Here is a 16,860-nt window from a genome sequence, read left to right as displayed (position 1 = left end):
GTCACTTTTCTGCACAAGGTTGCGCAGTGCTGTTCCCATCCTCTTCTGGACGTGGTTCAGGCATTCCTCTTTCGAAATTAGGACCAGTCCATAAATATTTTCTTGCACAAGGGCAGAGAAGGTGGCACTATCTCTGTCAGACACGAACGTTGTGTAACGGAGGTTGTGCTTTGGCACTGAACGAGAGAAAAGTATGACAGCCGCCTCAACCTCCTCCTGCCAGCTTGCATAGCCTGGATCTCCAGGCTTTGGTCCTACTTGGCAACCAAGGCACTGGTTCGAAAAAACAATGGCATCCAAGATGAGGCCAGTATTATATTCAATTATTGCACCAACTCCAATATAAGACATGTGGCCACGCTTGTGCCATGTTCCATCAAAGTTTACTGTGATATCCCTGCTGAAATATGGATCCATTTCCTTGTAGGTGGTTTTTACAGCAGAAGCAGATTCTGCATAGAACTTGCCTATGCACTGTGCCTACGGTTCCCTGAATTTCTTCAAGTGCTTCTGAAAAGTCTTATGATGCTGGCCACGATGGGAAACATTCATCGCGGCCCAAAAGTCATTGAGGGCTGTTTGTCCCTTCCTTATCTGTTTTGTTGCCACAATGGCTCTTATATTCACGTCAAAGGCCATTGAGTCATTCTGACGAGCAGAACTCCACGAGCTTGCAACTACTCCACAATGTAAACATAGCAGCTCAAGCTTTGTTGCAAGTCTAAGTTGAGTGCCTCCTTGAACCTTCATCCCAGTCACGAAGCACCATTGGCACGGGGTCCCGGATAGCAGGTCGCCTAGGGCATCCATTTGCACAAGGAGAAATTTTTCGCCTTCACTTTTGCAGCTTCAGAACTGCGCTTCATTGCGTGAAATTTTCGCTCCATTGCTGACATAGCACCAAGTCCTCGTTGCACAGCAGCGCATTTTTTATCTGCCGCTTCTTTCTCCTCACACGTCAGGAAACGTGTTTTCAAGTACAGTGGACGACGCGATCGCACTTTCCGAGGCAGATGAAAGAGAGGATGTGGAAGCCGCTGTCGATGAGCACGAGACACCAGGCGCACTTGTCACGACAAATTCTTGTGCCGGTGGAGCAGGAATCGCGTTGCTAGAAGCGTCGACGCAACCATACTCTTGCGTAGATGAAGCAGAAGCTGCCCCACAGGAACTATCGGTGCGATCATCGTCAGCGCGCAGGCGAGCGGCGAGCTTTGCCATGCGGGCGAACTTCATAGAACGCTTCCTTGCACCGAACCCGTGTAGTATCTTGAGTTTCTTTGGGTGCATCGTGGCTAACCGCACAACAATCGGCAGGCTAAACGCAACAACGGTCTCATAAAGACAGTTGAAAATCGTCTCGTAAGGACGGTAGAAACTTTGAGAATATGCGAATGGATGCAAAGATAGACTATGGCGAGTGGAACACACAAAGGGTGCCGGCGATGGAGGAGCCAAAGCAGACGAGAGCCGGACGCATTATGCAGGACGCTATGTCATTGCACGCAGCAGCCAATGGGAGTCGCGGGCTCCCCCGAGTCCTTGACGAGCGCGCACTTCACCTAATCTCAGCTTCGCTCCTCGGCCGCGGGAAACTTGAAAACTCTCGCGAGCTCCCCAATCATGAGTGATTTACGCCTCTCCCACGCTGCCGCCGCCGCTGGTGGCAGGGAAAAATAAGCACAAGAATGCACGAACAAAACAATAGCAAAATGGCAGCGCCCGGGGGTGCGGTGGAGAAATAGCATTAGTGCCAAGTAGGGGTATTTCGAGCGCTCGCTCGCCGCTCGAGGGCTGCCGCGGCTAGTTATAAAGTTTATTTGAAATAGTTCTGCGATGAATTAGATGTTGATATGCAGAGAAATGGTAGTTTATAAGACATACTGCCCGAATATGTGGTTTCCCAAAAATAGACTTTTTTGCTATTTTTTGGTTTTCAATGGCTGTGTCCCCCCTTAAGTGTCATTAGCCAGAATATGCACCATGAACTTATCGTGTTAAGGTAGGATTGTAATGTCAGCTGGTTGGTGATGCAGGAAAAATTGCGATATATAATGCCGTCATCGGTGAAGAGTCTAATTCTGGATGAAAGTGAAGATGGAAGATCGTTAATATACATTAAAAATAGTAACGGTCAAATCACACTGCCCTGGGGTACATCAAAGGTGACATGTCCGAAAGAAGAGGTCATCATCATCACCACCACCATCATCATCATCAGCCTATTTTATGTCCACTGCAGGACGAAGGCCTCGCCCTGCAGTCTCCAACTACCCTGTCGTGCGCCAACCAATTCGAACTAGCACCCGCAAATTTCCTAATTTTGTCGCACCACTTAGTCTTCTGCTATCCTCTACTGCGCTTCCCTTCAATTGGTACCCATTCTGTCACCCTAATGGTCCAACAATTATCTAATCTGTGAATTACTTGACTTTCCCAGCACCATTTCTTTCTCTTGATGTCTATAGAATATCATCTATACCCGTTTCCTCTCTGATCCAAACCGCTCTCTTTCTGTCTCTTAATGTTATGCCTAGCAATCTTCATTCCATCCGTCTGTGCGCGGTCCTTAACTTGTTCTCAAGCTTCTTAGTCAGTCTCCAAGTCTCTGCGCCATATGTCAGCACTGGTAAAATGCACTGATTGTACACTTTCCTTTGCAATGATAATGGTAAGCTCCCAGTCAGGAGTGCACGGTGTCTGCCGTATGCAATCCAACCCATTTTTATTCTTCTGCGAATTTCCTTCTCATGGTCAGGGTTCCCTGTGATAAGTTGACATAGGTAAGCATACTCCATCACAGACTCCAGAGGCTGACTTGCGATCTTGAAATCTTGTTCCCTTGCCCGGTTATCTATCATTATCTTTGTCTTCTGCATATTAATCTTCAGCCCAACTCTTACGCTCTCCCTGTTAAGGCCCTGAACCATTTGTTGTAACTCGTCCGCAGTGTTGCAGAATACAACAATGTCATCGGCAAACCGAAGGTTGCTGAGGTATTCGCCGTCGATCCTTACTCCTAAACCTTCCCAGTTTAATAGCTTGAATACTTCTTCCAAGCACGCAGTGAATAGCATTGAAGAAATTGTGCCTCCTTGTCTGACCCCTTTCTTTATAAGTATCTCCCTAGTTTGCTTGTGTAGAACTAAGGTGGCTGTGGAATCTCTATAGATATTTTCCAGGGTATTTACATAAGCGGTCTGTACTCCTTGATTACACAATTCCTCTATGACCACTGGTATACCTACAGAATCAAATGCTTTTTCGTAATCTATGAAAGCCGTATAGAGAGGCTTATTTTACTCTGCAGATTTCTCGATAATGTGATTGATGACATGGATGCGATCCTTTGTAGAGTATCCCTTCCTGAAGCCAGCCTGTTCCCTTGGTTGACTAATGTCCAGTGTTGCACTTATTCGATTGGAGATTATTTTGGTAAATATTTTAAATAATACAGGGAGTAAGCTAATGGGCCTATAATTTTTCAGTTCTTTAACGTCACCCTTCTTGTGGATTAGTATAATGTTTGCATTCTTCCAGTTTTCTGGGACCCTTGCAGTCGATAGACACTTCGTATAGAGAGCCGCCAGTTTTCCTAGCATTACGTCTCCTCCATCTTTGATTAACTCGACTCTTGTTCCATCCTCTCCTGCCGCTTTTCCCCGTTTCATGCCTTGCAAGGCCCTTCTGACCTCATATCTAGTTATAGGAGGAGTTTCTGTATACTTTTCACTATTGTTTCGAATAGAGTACTCCTGAGTCCTCTGGGTATTGTACAGGTCAGTATAGAATCCTTCCGCTGCTTTTACTATACCTTCGAGATTGCTGATGATATTGCCCTGCTTATCTTTCAGTGCATACATCTTGGTTTGTCCTACGCCAAGTTTCTTTCTCACTGATTTCAGGCTGCGTCCATTTTTTACGCCTTCAAGGACTCGAGGCCGTCACCTAGGCTGGGGTGCTTATGGCCCCACCCCACCCAAATAGCCGGACATTTAGAATAAAGTTTTCACTCACTCACTCTTCAGTCTTTCTCATGTTATAGTTTCGAATATCGCTATTTTCACCTTGTTGATCAGTTTTGACAGTTCCGCAAATTCTATCTTCTCTCTTGAGTTGGACACTTTCATTTTTTGTCGTTTCTTTATTAGGTTCTTTGTTACTTGGGAGAGCGTGCTTACTGGTTGCCTTGGTGCCTTGCCTCCCACTTCAATTGCTACCTCTGAAGCCAGCCTCGTTATGGTTTCATTCATTACCTCTATGTCATCATCATCATCATCTCTCTGTTCTAAGGCTGCATATTTGTTTGCAAGTACCAGCCTAAATTTGTCTGCTTTTACCCTTACTGCCTCTAAGTTGACCTGTTTCTTCTTGACCAATTTTACTCTTTCTCTGTTCAAATTGAGCTGAATCCTAGCCCTCACTAACCCATGATCACTGCACTTTACCCTACCTATCACTTCTACATCCTGCACTATGCTGGGATTGGCAGAAAGTATGAAATCAATTTCATTTATTGTTTCACCATTAGGGCTTTTCCAGGTCCACTTCCTGTTGTCCTGAAAAGGGTGTTCATTATTCTCAGCTTATTCTTTCTGCGAATTCTACCAGCATCTCGCCTCTAGCGTTTCTAGAATCAACACCGTTGTTGCCAAGTGCCTGTTCACCCGCCTGCTTTTCCCCCACTTTTGCATTGAAGTCACCCATTACTACTGTATACCAAGTTTGCACTTTTCCCATCGCTAATTCAACATCTACATAGAGCTGATCTACTTCCTCATCATCGTGACTGGATGTTGGAGCGTAGGCTTGTACTACCTTTAATCTATACCTCTTATTAAGTTTGATTACGACTACTGCTACCCTCTCGTTAATGCAGTAGAATTCGTCAATGTTGCCCGCTATGTCCTTATGGATTAGGAATCCTACCCCGTATCGCTTCTTATCAGGGAGACCTCTATAGCAGAGGACATGGCCGTTATTTAGCAAAATGTAAGCCTCACCAGTTCTAATCTCACTAAGGCCGATAATATCCCAAACAATGTCTGATAGTTCCTCGAAGAGTCCTGCTAAGCTAGCCTCACTCAAGAGGGTTCGGGTGTTAAACGTTGCAAGGGTCAGTTTCTATTGGTGGCCTCTGTCCGGACCCAGAGATTCTTAGCACCCTCTGCTGCATTACAGGTCTGACCTCCACCTTAGTCAGATGCTCCGCAGCTGCTGGAGACTGAGGGCCATTGGTTAATTGCAGATATCATCAGGGAGGTCGTGGCCGAATACTGCACCAGGGAGGCCAATTCCTGTTCTAGTGAGGGAGAGCCTTTGTTTAACTTAGTGGGCCTTCCTAATTTGGTTGTACCTGGATTAGTATAGGAAGAAGTATTGTATAGGAAAGAAGAAGTAGTGTTATCAGAAGAGGTGAATTGCATGCGAGCTTATAAGAAATCTTTTATCTAAGCTAGAATGTTAGGGCGAATGTTAAGCTTTTCCAATTTGGTCAGTCACCGGTGGTGAGGGACACGATCAAAATTCTTTGAGTAGTCTAGAAATATTGCATCTAGTTGCAAACCCGCGTCTATGGAAGGATGAATATCATGGATGAAGCCGGCAAGTTGTGTGTCACAAAAATACCACATTTATGCACATAATTAACTTACGTAATGAACACAGCCCCCACTTTTCCAGTCAAGAAGTTTTTTTTTCTTTTTCTCGCATAATGATCACACCCTGAACTTGCTGCCATGAAGTAGGAGACACGATACGGTTTGGCATCTTATATGGCGCCCGGCGGGCGTGATTGTGTCCGATGCAGTGTAGGATGCCGCATTGTACTGTTTCTGCTACTTTTATTGCAATAGCAGTTATATGGACCCTCCATGTGCATTTTTGCCATCATCATCGTCGTTGCCGCGCGCCACATGGTGTAGGTATGAGTGAAAGTGCGTGAGGGAAGCCATCATCGCGGATCAATCTCGGCGTGTCTTTCGTCGTGCAATAGGCCCTGGTGGGGGGGGGGGGGGGTTTACTCTGGCAGAAATTGCGTATTGTACAACTGCGTCCGAGGGGCGCTGATGATCGCGATGCAATCCCCCACGTACAAGGGAGGAAAGCAGGGGAGGGGGGGGGGGGCAGTGTTTTACTCTGGCAGCAACTGCACATTGCGCTGCCGCGGGGAGCCCTATCTTGAAAGCAATCTGCATCAGGGGCTGAGTCAATGGCAGCTCACAACTTTGTGCGTGCTGCATTCTCGCCGCTTAGGTTGCATTGAAGTGAATGTTTGCAAGTTTATACAGCCAATAAAACTACCATCCTTACTTCATGTTGCAATCGATGGTACGCATTTCGGGCAAAACTGACTTATTTAGAGGTGGCAATGGAAAAGAAATCGCTCATAATTTTACCCCGCATAATGAACGCAACCCCCAACTTTGCGCATATTTTCCGGGAAAGAAAGTGTGTTCATTATGCAAGTAAATACTGTATTCTCTTTGAAAACCATGCTGGTATTTGAATATAATGTTATGTTCTTCGAGGTAGTTAATGACTTGAGAATGTATAATGTGTACTAGAAGTATACAGACAGTACTGTTCTGTTTCTATTCCAAAATGACCGACACCGCTCGCTCATTGGCCGAATTTTTTGAGGCCGCGCCCATTTTTCCTGCCTGTCAAGCGACGTCAGGAATGCCAAAAACCGCCACGTCAAAGTGACGCATTCATTATGCTAAATTATGCCGAACAAACCCGCCAAATTCGTGGAATAACCGGCGAGTGCCCTGTTCCGTTTGGAATAGACAATGGCGGCCTTCTTGATTGTGTTGGCGGCGGCAGCTCGTCAGCCCGGGCACGGGAGGAGGGAGCCCGAGGATGCGTTTGACATGCCAGATGATCTGTTTCGGCGGCACTTTCGCCTGAAGAAAGAAACTGTGCGGTGGCTGTGCGACAAAGTGGCGGAAGAACTCGGAGGCGTGAGAAAAACGGCGCTGTTGGTGGAGCGGCAAGTGTTGTGCGCGTTGCGATTCTTCGCAACGGGCAGCTTTCAAGCCTTGGTAGGGAGCGAGGAGACGATCGGCGTGACCCAGCCTGCGGTCAGCAAGTGTGTGCGACGCAGGCGAAGGCAATAGTCCACGCCGGGGCCCGCAAAAAGTGGGTCCATTTCCCGAGGACGTCGGAGGAGAAGGCGGCCGTGAAGGAACGGTTCCTTCGACGCGGCTCCATTCCCGGCATCATCGGATGCGTGGACGGCAGCCTTATAGCCAATATCGCACTGAAGGGCAAGCAGAAGGCGGCATTCATGTGCCGCAAAGCCTACTACGCCCTCAACACAATGTTCGTAAGTATCTTAATTTTTGTCTAATTTGACCGTCATAGCAATGCGTGGCTTATGCTGTGCGCGCTCTCGTCAGATCTGCGACGCAGGCATGCGGATCCTCGCGTCGACACTCTGCGACCGGGGTCAGACCACGACGCCCACGTCTGGAGAACTACGTGGTTGCATCGTCGGTTCCTGGAGGGGCATATTGCCAAGGCTGGAGAACACCTGCTCGGTGAGCAGCGGGAAAATTTTGTACAGTTGCAATTCTGGCAGCATGAAGCAAAGCATGCTCGCGCCGTAAGAGAATATTGAAGCCCGAACCCCTTATGTTATAGTCAGGTTATTAAGTACAGGTGAGATGTAGAAATTTTCCAATGGTATCTGCACGAAACAAAGTGACAACACACCTGCGCTGTACTTTAAACTAATTTTTAATGTGAGTGTACAGTGCACGCGTTGTCACATTCTTTTTTACACTGATAGTCATTTGTGAATGAAGACTACACAAAGAGCTGCCTTGCTGCAAATAGGGATGCTACTATGTCCCAGCTATCGTTATCTGTGATCACAGCTGCGTCAGGTTCTCAGCCTGTATATTCCTTTGTTGCAGCCTTTCTGTAGCAGGTGCATTTTACATGACCCATGCTTCGCCTACTAAACTTTGTGCAGATTTCATACCATGTTTTATGATCCTGCAGGTGACAGCGGCTACCCCCTGGAACCATGGCTCCTGACCCCAGTCACAGGCCACCCTCCCATACACACTGCAGAAGGCAGGTACAACACTGCACATGCTGCCATGCGGTCCGTAGTGGAGCGGTGCATTGGGCTTCTGAAGAGCCGCTTAACGCTGCCTTCAGCAGTACCGCGCCCTCCACTACGAACCAGACCATGCTGCCAACATCGTTGCAGCATGTGCAGTGTTGCACAACTTGTGTCTTGACGAAGGTGGCGTGTTGGATGATGTTAGTGATGACAGCAGCAGCAGCAGCAGTAGTGATGATGAAAGTGGCAACCCCTCCCCGCAGAGAGTTCCCCGAATGAGGGCAGCACGCATAATGTACTTGAAAGGCTGTGCTGCCCGGGATAATGTTATTAGCTCCTTCGGCACGACACGGTAGCAGCACCAGCACTACCTGAAAAGGATGCGAAGGCGGCTGCATCGACAGCAGCACCGAGAGCAGCAATAAACACGTGCCTGACACTGAAGGCAGATGTTTATTACTGCTGTCTACACACCTAATAGAGAGCAGGAACCAATGTGAAGAAATGTGTGCAATTAGTGGATAGCGTGCTGTTTTTTTATCGAATCTGCTCAATCATAACCAGCGTTTTCACGTGTCCTCTGCCAATGAGCTGTCACTACCAGAGATGATTGCATCATTCCACTGTGACACTACATGAGAGCCTTTCATTTAGTACCTGTGGATAGAACACTGTGTTCATAAGCAGAATGTTGTAGCCACTTCTTTGGGCAGCTGGGGTTTGCCAAATGATGTGCTGCTGCTGCTTCTGTCATCACCGACAATGTCACTGCCATCTGCACTGTGCATGGGAGGATATTGGTCTTCGTCTCCTTGCTTCCTATTTGGGCTGCTGCCAAGCACAACAATTCTCGCTCCACCATGTGTACTGTTCTCACGCACCTTGTAGGCCCTGCGCTGTTTTGCCACACAACCACCGCACAGTTCCTTGACATAAGGCCAAGTTATGTCGAAAACGATCACCTGGCATGTCAAGCGCGTTATTCTCCCTTGGGAGAGTGTACATATGTAAATAGTTCTGAAATTGAAGGAACACAAATTGTAAATATTCATTTCAAGTGCCACTTGCATTGTTTAAAATCGTTCATTTATATCCACATTTTAAATAAAACCATGAGATCCATCTTCAATGCCATCTTTCATCAAAGCAAATGACAGACAAGTACACAGAGCATGAATCCATGACGCCAAAATAGCCGTGTGATGTCCACTACATGGGACCCAGTACACTACTAATGGGCCATTGGTGGATGTTAAATTGCATAAATATGACACGAGCAAAATGATGTTTTTTTGAACTCGAGCACAACCATTTATCTTCATCCAGCAACTTAACAGCAAGAAAGATGTCTATTATGTAGTCAGCATGTTTGTAGCACGAAATAGTTTCTTTTCAATGACTAGTGCCGTAATAAGATCACAATATAAAACAGCCATCACATGCTTTTAAGGAACGGCAGGTGAGAAAATGCTTGGCACTTCAATGGTATTTCATATAACGGCTGCAAGAGCAGCCTGGCAGCGAATGTCAAAATAGTGGCCACATCGATGGCTCTATTACGTATGTCACAAACTGTGCTCAACTACAATGGGGACTAGATTGTATTGCTATCATAGGTAAGAACACCTGAAATATCACAATAACTATCATAAGTAACAGGCGCTTGGTGTTAAAAAAAATTCCAATTCGGCCATTTTGCATTGCGTAGGCACGAAAGGTTTGACATTGCAAACATGACATACATATGGCATGAAAATTCATTTCCAGTTATCACAGCACTGTAGTTAAGTGCACCTGTATGTGTGCGAGACAATGTCATAGTTGCCGTAAAAGTGATTGCATAGTGTATATCTTCCTTGGGAAAACGGTGCACATTGAAACATATAAGTAACAGCAAAACAAAAGTGAACAACACCTAACGAAAATATGGCAAAAATTCTACATATAAGTTATAACGCCTCACTTGGGCAAATAAAGATACACACGAAAAGAAATGAACTTGCGGAAAAAATACGATTAGGAACAGAAATGCGAAAATATTGCAAAAATTCTACATATAAGTCATAACGTCTCACTTGGACAAATAAAAATACACACGAAAAGAAATGAACTTGCGGAAAAAATACAATTAGGAACAGAAATGCGAAAATATGGCAAAAATTCTACATATACAGTCAACGACCGATTTTTCGCACCCTCTAGGGAACGTAAAAACGGCCGAAAATTCAGGCAGTCCGAAAAAATGAATGCATGCAAAAAACCGAACTTATTTCTTTTTTTTTTTTCTCGGATCTAGAGGTAAAGGGCGAAGTACCAATCTTCCGAAACCCTACCAAAGCATCAATGAAGGTGCTATAGAAAGAGGCGTTCAAAAACTCTGTATGCAGCCGACTGCCGGTTTATTATGTACATGTGCATCGTCGGGCAGCCAGTGTTATTGCTGCAGTGGCTTGAAGAACTTGTTGATTGTTGTTTGGACGGCGTTCCAGTTGCATGCGATCATATTCGCCTTGATCTGAGCAAGGGTCATGTCAGCACTGTACACCGATGAAAAAGTCAACAGTGCTCGTGTCAACTCGGCGGCGCAGGCATTGGCTCCTCATTTTCAACATCGGAGTCTTCTGAATCCCCCACAACCTGACGGACTATTCCCTCGTCAGTCAGTTCTGCACAGAAGTTGAGCTCGTTGTCAGCGTCAACAAACTGTTGAAAAGTTATTTCCGTGGGTACGGTACTGCTTTCCGCGCTTCAATGCCATCGGCGAGGACGATGAAGACGGAGTGGGGGCCATCGAAGGCAAGCGAAATCCTCAAGTTGCGAACAGTGGAGTTCGCTGGCAAGCGTCGAAGCACCTAGGCCTAGCGTCGCAGAGCACACTTGACACCAACGTAACGTTGCTTGACACAACAGCACAACTACACACCACGCTAGCCAAAACGTGGCTTGCGCAAACCACGACCTACTGTATACAGTAGGTCGTGGCGCAAACAAACGAAATAGCGCCGCTCCGGAAACTCCGCCGGAAGCGGAAGTGCGGCCATTTGCGGCTATGAACATAGCCAGCGTGGCCAGACCAAATCGGTGTGTGACGGCTAGATTCAGCTAGTTGTGGTTCAAAGCGGTGATATGCTTCGACTGCAAGTCGATTTCCTTCGCAAGGGCGCTGCGCGAGGAGCCAAAGGACCTTCCGTCGCGTCAAAAAGTCCGGAAAATTGGACGCCGGGGGGTTTGAGCGTCCGAAACTTCAGATGTCCTCATACATTGATTCTATGGGGCTCGTGGCGGTGTCGCGAAGGCGTCCGAAATATCAGGCATGTCCGAAAATTTGGACATCCGAAAATTCAGTCGTTGACTGTACTTTATATAACGCCTCACTTGGGCAAACTTGCACTGCAAATGAAAATACACAAAAAATTACCTTGCAAAAAAAAGTATGATTAGGGACAGAAATGTACGGAAAACAGTTCCCCCCCCCCATATCATCCTTTAGTGCTACATACCAAAAAAAAAAAAACATGCATTCGTGTTTTAAGTGACATCACAGCACTATCAGTTTTCATTGCCATGGTCACGCATGACCTGCACATCAGTTCACAAGGCTGGCTACAACTCGGCACAACAGCTTGCGAGGACGTATGGGCACCACCACCAAATGCTGCAGCGGTGATTTGAACGGAAAGATAGGCAACACTTGTACCTACTAGCACTAAAGGATGATAAGGGGGGGAAAAAAAACTGTCCCTCATGGCTGAGGCGGCTCGCAGAGGTGAGCCAGGGCAGCCAGGAGCTGGCGCAGCGTGGTTGTGATGAGGCCAGTGGCCTCTCGCAAACCACGCATCTCTGCTGCCAGCTGCTGCTGGACCTGCCGGGTCGCCCTCAGCTCCTCCACCAGCTGCTGGTGATGCTGCAAAACAAATTCACTTAGTTAGCTACAGGTTATGCAATGTAAATGCTTGATTCGCACTGTTTGCAAGTGCTGCAGTTTCAGCAAGGTTACTCTTGAGGGCAGCAAGATCATTTACACATGACATGACAAATGGCCGTGCAAACATATATGGTCTGTTATGTTAAGAACATGTGAAACGTAGCAAATCCTAACAAGCTGCCTCTGCCTGTCAGAAGACAGTATTGGTGACTAGTTGAATTGCTAAACAAAAGATGATCATGCTGTGGTGATACATGCAACCATGGAAACGTTTTGTAAGTTGCTATGTGTTAAAGAACACCTCAAAGGAGATGTATAAACGTGCATGAGCCGATGAGCCAAATGACTACAGATGCCTCTCATGTGTAATATGGTTGTAATGCACATTACCATGTGCACTAATCACCTCTTCAAAAAATGACCCGGCCTAGTTGTACGCACCTGCCTATTTTGCTGCAGCAACAGCTGGTGGAAGTTGGCGGCCTCCGCATTTGCTGCCTCAGCGAGCTGCCCCTGCAGCGCATACTCGGCGGCTGCTCTGCAGACCGCATCCTCCAGCGGCTGTTGGCGGGGTGGCCTGCAGGGCTGCTGCCGAGCTGATGGTCCTTAAATATAAAATCAGTAAACAGGATAAAAAAAAATTTTGCTCCGTCCTGCGTAGAGATTTTACTGGTTCATTGTCAGGTGGAAGCCCAGAAAAATAATTCCAGCAACACGCCGTTCACAAAATGAACAGTAAATTTGCACAAACAAAAAGGCACTACACCATCATAAAATACTACACTGATAATACTTTCAGCTTGTACGCTACACAAGCTGCATTACAAATGGTGTTAATAGTCAAACAGATTATTGTTCCATTTTGCAGTGACATTTAGACAAGCACTTCTTCTTTGCCATGTAAATAATATAAATACACAATTTCTGTTTAAAAGGTCTTAACAGATACTGCTTTGTTGCTTAAGGTGATGTGTTCGTATTGCAATAGCTGCTGAAGTGCCTTACGTGCAGTGCCACTTGTCCCCGGCTCCGTCCCGACGGAAACGTGGGCAGCTGCTGGTGGGGCAGGGGGCACTTGTGCCGGCTCCTCCTCACTGGAGGTGTCCTGCTGGAACAATAAAGTACAGGACATAATGTGATTAAGTTCCATCAACTGGTTGCAATATCTATTTCACTTATAGTTTTTAAATCAGAAAATTCTTAATCCAGCATGTGACATACTAGTGACTTAGAGCTTTGACAACCTCGTTGCTAATGCTTTACAGATTAACGAGCCATGAAATCCATCACAAGGTGTTTCTTAACAGCACTGCTTTAACAGCAGTGGGGCAGCATTTCCATTCTTGCAAAGTGCTGGCATGTGTGTTGAATTGTAAGAAAACACACACAAGCACACAACGGCAAAATATTCACCACGGTGTAACTGCCCGACATCGGTACACATAGCAACGAACATTGCTACGCACCTCGGCGTCATCCGCGAAGAAGGCCACCGGAGCGGAAGCTGGGCCGGTTCGGCCAAGCACGTCGAGCATGCGGCCCTCCAGGCTGCCCAGCTTCCCGCCTCCCGTCTTCCTGCAAATGCAAGAACACCATGAGCTTATACGTTCCTAAGATGTTGCTAGCCACGGGCTCACCTCTTCTCAGCGCCCACCTGCGCCGCGATCTTCCGGCAGTCATAGCATAGCCGGGCCCAATAGAGGCGCCAGCGCCGGGCTGCTTCGACTGCCGGACCGATCGCGTTCAGCGCCACGACAACCTCCTCCCACAGGGCTTTATTTTTAGCAGCACTCATACTTGGCGAGAGGCTTGTGGTGCCTCTCGCCAAGTATCGATTCTGCTCAATGAAGTCAATCAGCATAGCGGCCTGCGCCGCCAAAACTCGTGCGCTTTTAGCCGCCATTTTATCTTCACTCTCAATTTTCGCCAGACCGCAGCGAATTAATACCAGCAAATCGTTCCGTTTCAGATATCGCTATGCCATTGAAACATAACGATTACATTAATTTAATGTGTTGTTATTTTATCACGCCATAAGTGTTACGTTAAATTTAACACAATTGAACCACAAAAAAAAAAAACTTTTCTCGTGCAAGTTATATCCAGCATATCATATTGACCGCAAATAAAGACGGGGACAGAGCATGAGAAAAAGTTAACGAAAGATGAATTGGCGCACTTACCTGCGCACTGCAATGCCTGTCGCTGTGCACCTCTTTTTGAGGAGATAAAGATTCTGGGGAGAAGCCATGACCAGACTGCACGTGAACTGATGGAGGCTTATCACATAAAAAAGAAAGGCCAAGACTGTGTTAGTGATACCTCTATTAGGTTGTTTCAATCGGAAATAGATTTTTTTGATAATTGGTTGCCACGCTAAGCTGATGTGTTATTCTTGTTTGCTGCGATCTGCACATGTTCTATTTGCCTATATATGCCCACGGGCTTCAGTGAATAAAACAGTTGAAAGTTACCGCCCGTGCTGTTTATGTGTTCTCTTCCTCTGTCCCCGTCTTTATTTGCGGTCAATATGATATGCAGTAAATACCAACTAGGCCAAAGTGAAGTTCTTCTTATATCCAGCAGAAGTATCTGTACCGCCCGCACGGGGGAATGTATCACTGCACAGCAGTGTGTGGCAGAGAAAGAAAAAATGAGCCTCTGTTACAGACCACCTTCGATTTAAATCAGGACCTACATTCGGAGATAGTTGCGATCGTTCATAGAAAATGTTTACTTACGAGCTATCTGTTGAGATGCCTTCCAACCTTCATCGATTCTTCCATATCCTATGAGAATAAAAGCAAAAGTGAACACCATGCGATCACCGCAGATGTTCAGATGCTACTGCTCAGTTATTAAGCACAAGAAAGAATGATGTGTTTACTCACCAAGCACTACGCTTTCACAGTCTTCATGATGCTCACAGCTTCCAGAATTCTTCTTGGGCAAAAGTACCTCGTACGCCGAGATTTCATCTAATCAGGCAGCGTTACAGGCAAAAATGCACCAAGTGCGGCCCACAGAACCGATCAGCTGTTTTCACATAGCCGCCATCTTACGTGTGCGTAGCAAAATGGATTGGATGCGGATCTTGTGTCAAAAGATTACAAAACAATTTTACTCTCAGCGACATACAACTGTTCTTTTATCAGGCGTTTATATCTAAATGTCAATTGCTATACGGTCCCTTTGCAAATAAAAAGCAAGCAAAACATGCTTCCGGCAACGATGGAGGCTGCTGATTGGGCAGATTGAAAAACGTCGCTGGTTCCCGCCCCCAAGCACAGAAACTGTCGCATCATTTTGACGTCCGGAGTTTGGGACACTTTTCGTTTGGAATAGAGTTACATTATCGCGCCCCTGGTTAGTGAAATTTGACGATAGTTGGCAGGAGAACACCGATCACCGGACTTAAATATCAGGATAACTTTAGCTATCTTCCAGTCGTTGGGAATGGAACCAATTGCTAATGATTGTGAAAAAGGTGCACAGCAAAGCACAGCGGACATACACGAGGGGATATACTGTCCAGTAAATATTGACACAGAAACATAACACAGAAACTGAATAACAACCGCTATTCTGAAATGTTCTGTATACTGCAGTTCATAGTAGTAATGAAGTATTCTTGCATCGAAACCGAAAGATGTTAGCTGGGGATTTCTGAAAAGTTCAATAATCTGAAAATTTTGTTCATTTGGTGTTCATAGTAACGAGATTTCACTGTAATGAGATCTCAAACTGAAGAACAGCCAGTTTCCTTGTTCTGACAGAATCCAACCAATTACTATGTGATTACTACAATATGATGGTGTACATATATATGTGTTCGTGCTACTGTCAGGATTCAAAGTTGTTTTTCCACCTTGCTTTTTCATATGAAACCAAACTCACTGAAATTAAAAAAAGATTGTGCGTGCTGGAACGTGCACTCACATGTCCCAGCGAGGGGCCCCTGGGGATAATGGTGACCTTGTGCAGCGGATGGGCCTCCTTGGAGTAGTGCGCCACCAAGGCATGGCCACCTTCGTGGTAGGCAGTGATTAGGTTGGCCTCCTCATCGGGGATGCGTGACTTGCGCTCCGGCCCTGCCGACAGCACGGTTTGTAACAACAATGTTAATGACCACATGGCTCAGAGACCACCTCTAGCTATACGTAATGGCACTCTGCAAGAACATTTTCGGATTTCGGAAAAACTTCTCTTGTGAAACGCAATTATTAGAATTAACAACTGATTTGCGTACTAACAAAGAAGAGGATCTACAAACTGATTGTGCTTTTTCTAGACTTCAAAGGCGTTTGACCTCGTAGCACATTGCCGTTTGATTTTGAAATTATTTGCTCTTAAATTAGATTCGTGTACACTAACATGGATTCTTTCTAATCGTCAGTAATTCACAGCAGTTAATAATTCTTCCTCTCCTCTTTCGCACGTTACTTCAGGTGTACCACAAGGCAGCGTTCTTGGGCCATTGCAATTTCTGATATACATTAATGAGTTACTCAATAGCATTTCGTCACACGTGCACATTTTTGCAGACGATTGCATTCCTTATCGTCCTATCAAATGTGCTGATGATCATATAATTCACCAAAAAGATCTCGAACTTATTTCTCTTTGGTGTAACACTTGGTTAATGAAGCTGAACGTTTCTAAATGTAAAATTATTTCTTTTAGCCGCAAGCATACTAAATCTACGTTTATTTATCACATAAATAACATCACTATTTTTTTTTTTAATGCGACAGTAAATGCCTCCGGGCATACAGGGGTATGGGATGAGGATGAATAAGGGTGATTAAATGAATGAAAAAAGATTCGCCGACCTAATGAAGTCCAACAGGGATCGATA

At 45.9% G+C, this 16,860-nt stretch overlaps 2 protein-coding genes across 6 annotated transcripts in view; both read right to left on the bottom strand.

The window, feature by feature from the left end:
• The window catches only part of YME1L (ATP-dependent zinc metalloprotease YME1L), a 156,842-nt gene that overhangs the window by 40,387 nt on the left and 99,595 nt on the right, over window positions 1-16,860 (bottom strand). For all 5 annotated transcript variants that reach the window (XR_012828390.1, XM_075691602.1, XM_075691599.1 and 2 more), the window contains one exon: window positions 15,942-16,093. Coding sequence is in view for 4 of the 5 variants with exons in the window: in XM_075691602.1 (XP_075547717.1) it covers window positions 15,942-16,093 (152 nt within the window). In the remaining variant the exon portion in view is untranslated. The remainder of the gene's footprint in view (window positions 1-15,941; window positions 16,094-16,860) is intronic.
• On the bottom strand, window positions 6,008-15,931 carry LOC142582195 (uncharacterized). Its single transcript, XM_075691607.1, has 6 exons — window positions 14,894-15,931; window positions 14,744-14,791; window positions 13,469-13,577; window positions 13,008-13,107; window positions 12,444-12,607; window positions 6,008-11,981 (listed from the first exon to the last, which is right to left on the bottom strand). The coding sequence occupies exons 3-6, from the start codon at window positions 13,535-13,537 to the stop codon at window positions 11,820-11,822; spliced, it is 495 nt and encodes a 164-aa protein (XP_075547722.1). The 5' UTR covers window positions 13,538-13,577; window positions 14,744-14,791; window positions 14,894-15,931; the 3' UTR covers window positions 6,008-11,819.

The sequence above is a fragment of the Dermacentor variabilis genome, chromosome 5 (genome assembly GCF_050947875.1).
Source record: "Dermacentor variabilis isolate Ectoservices chromosome 5, ASM5094787v1, whole genome shotgun sequence".
NCBI classification, from domain to species: Eukaryota; Metazoa; Arthropoda; class Arachnida; order Ixodida; family Ixodidae; genus Dermacentor; species Dermacentor variabilis.
This window is presented reverse-complemented; position numbering and strand designations above follow the sequence as displayed.

Bases quoted from the DNA above. Each gene is read 5' to 3' on its own strand.
- LOC142582195 (XM_075691607.1), bottom strand. From the start codon at position 13,537: ATGCTCGACGTGCTTGGCCGAACCGGCCCAGCTTCCGCTCCGGTGGCC. The intron at 12,608-13,007 runs GTAAGGCACTTC...TTTATATTTAAG, and splicing joins GGGGACAAGTGGCACTGCAC to GACCATCAGCTCGGCAGCAG. The intron at 11,982-12,443 runs GTGCGTACAACT...TTTGTTTTGCAG, and splicing joins TGCTGCAGCAAAATAGGCAG to CATCACCAGCAGCTGGTGGA.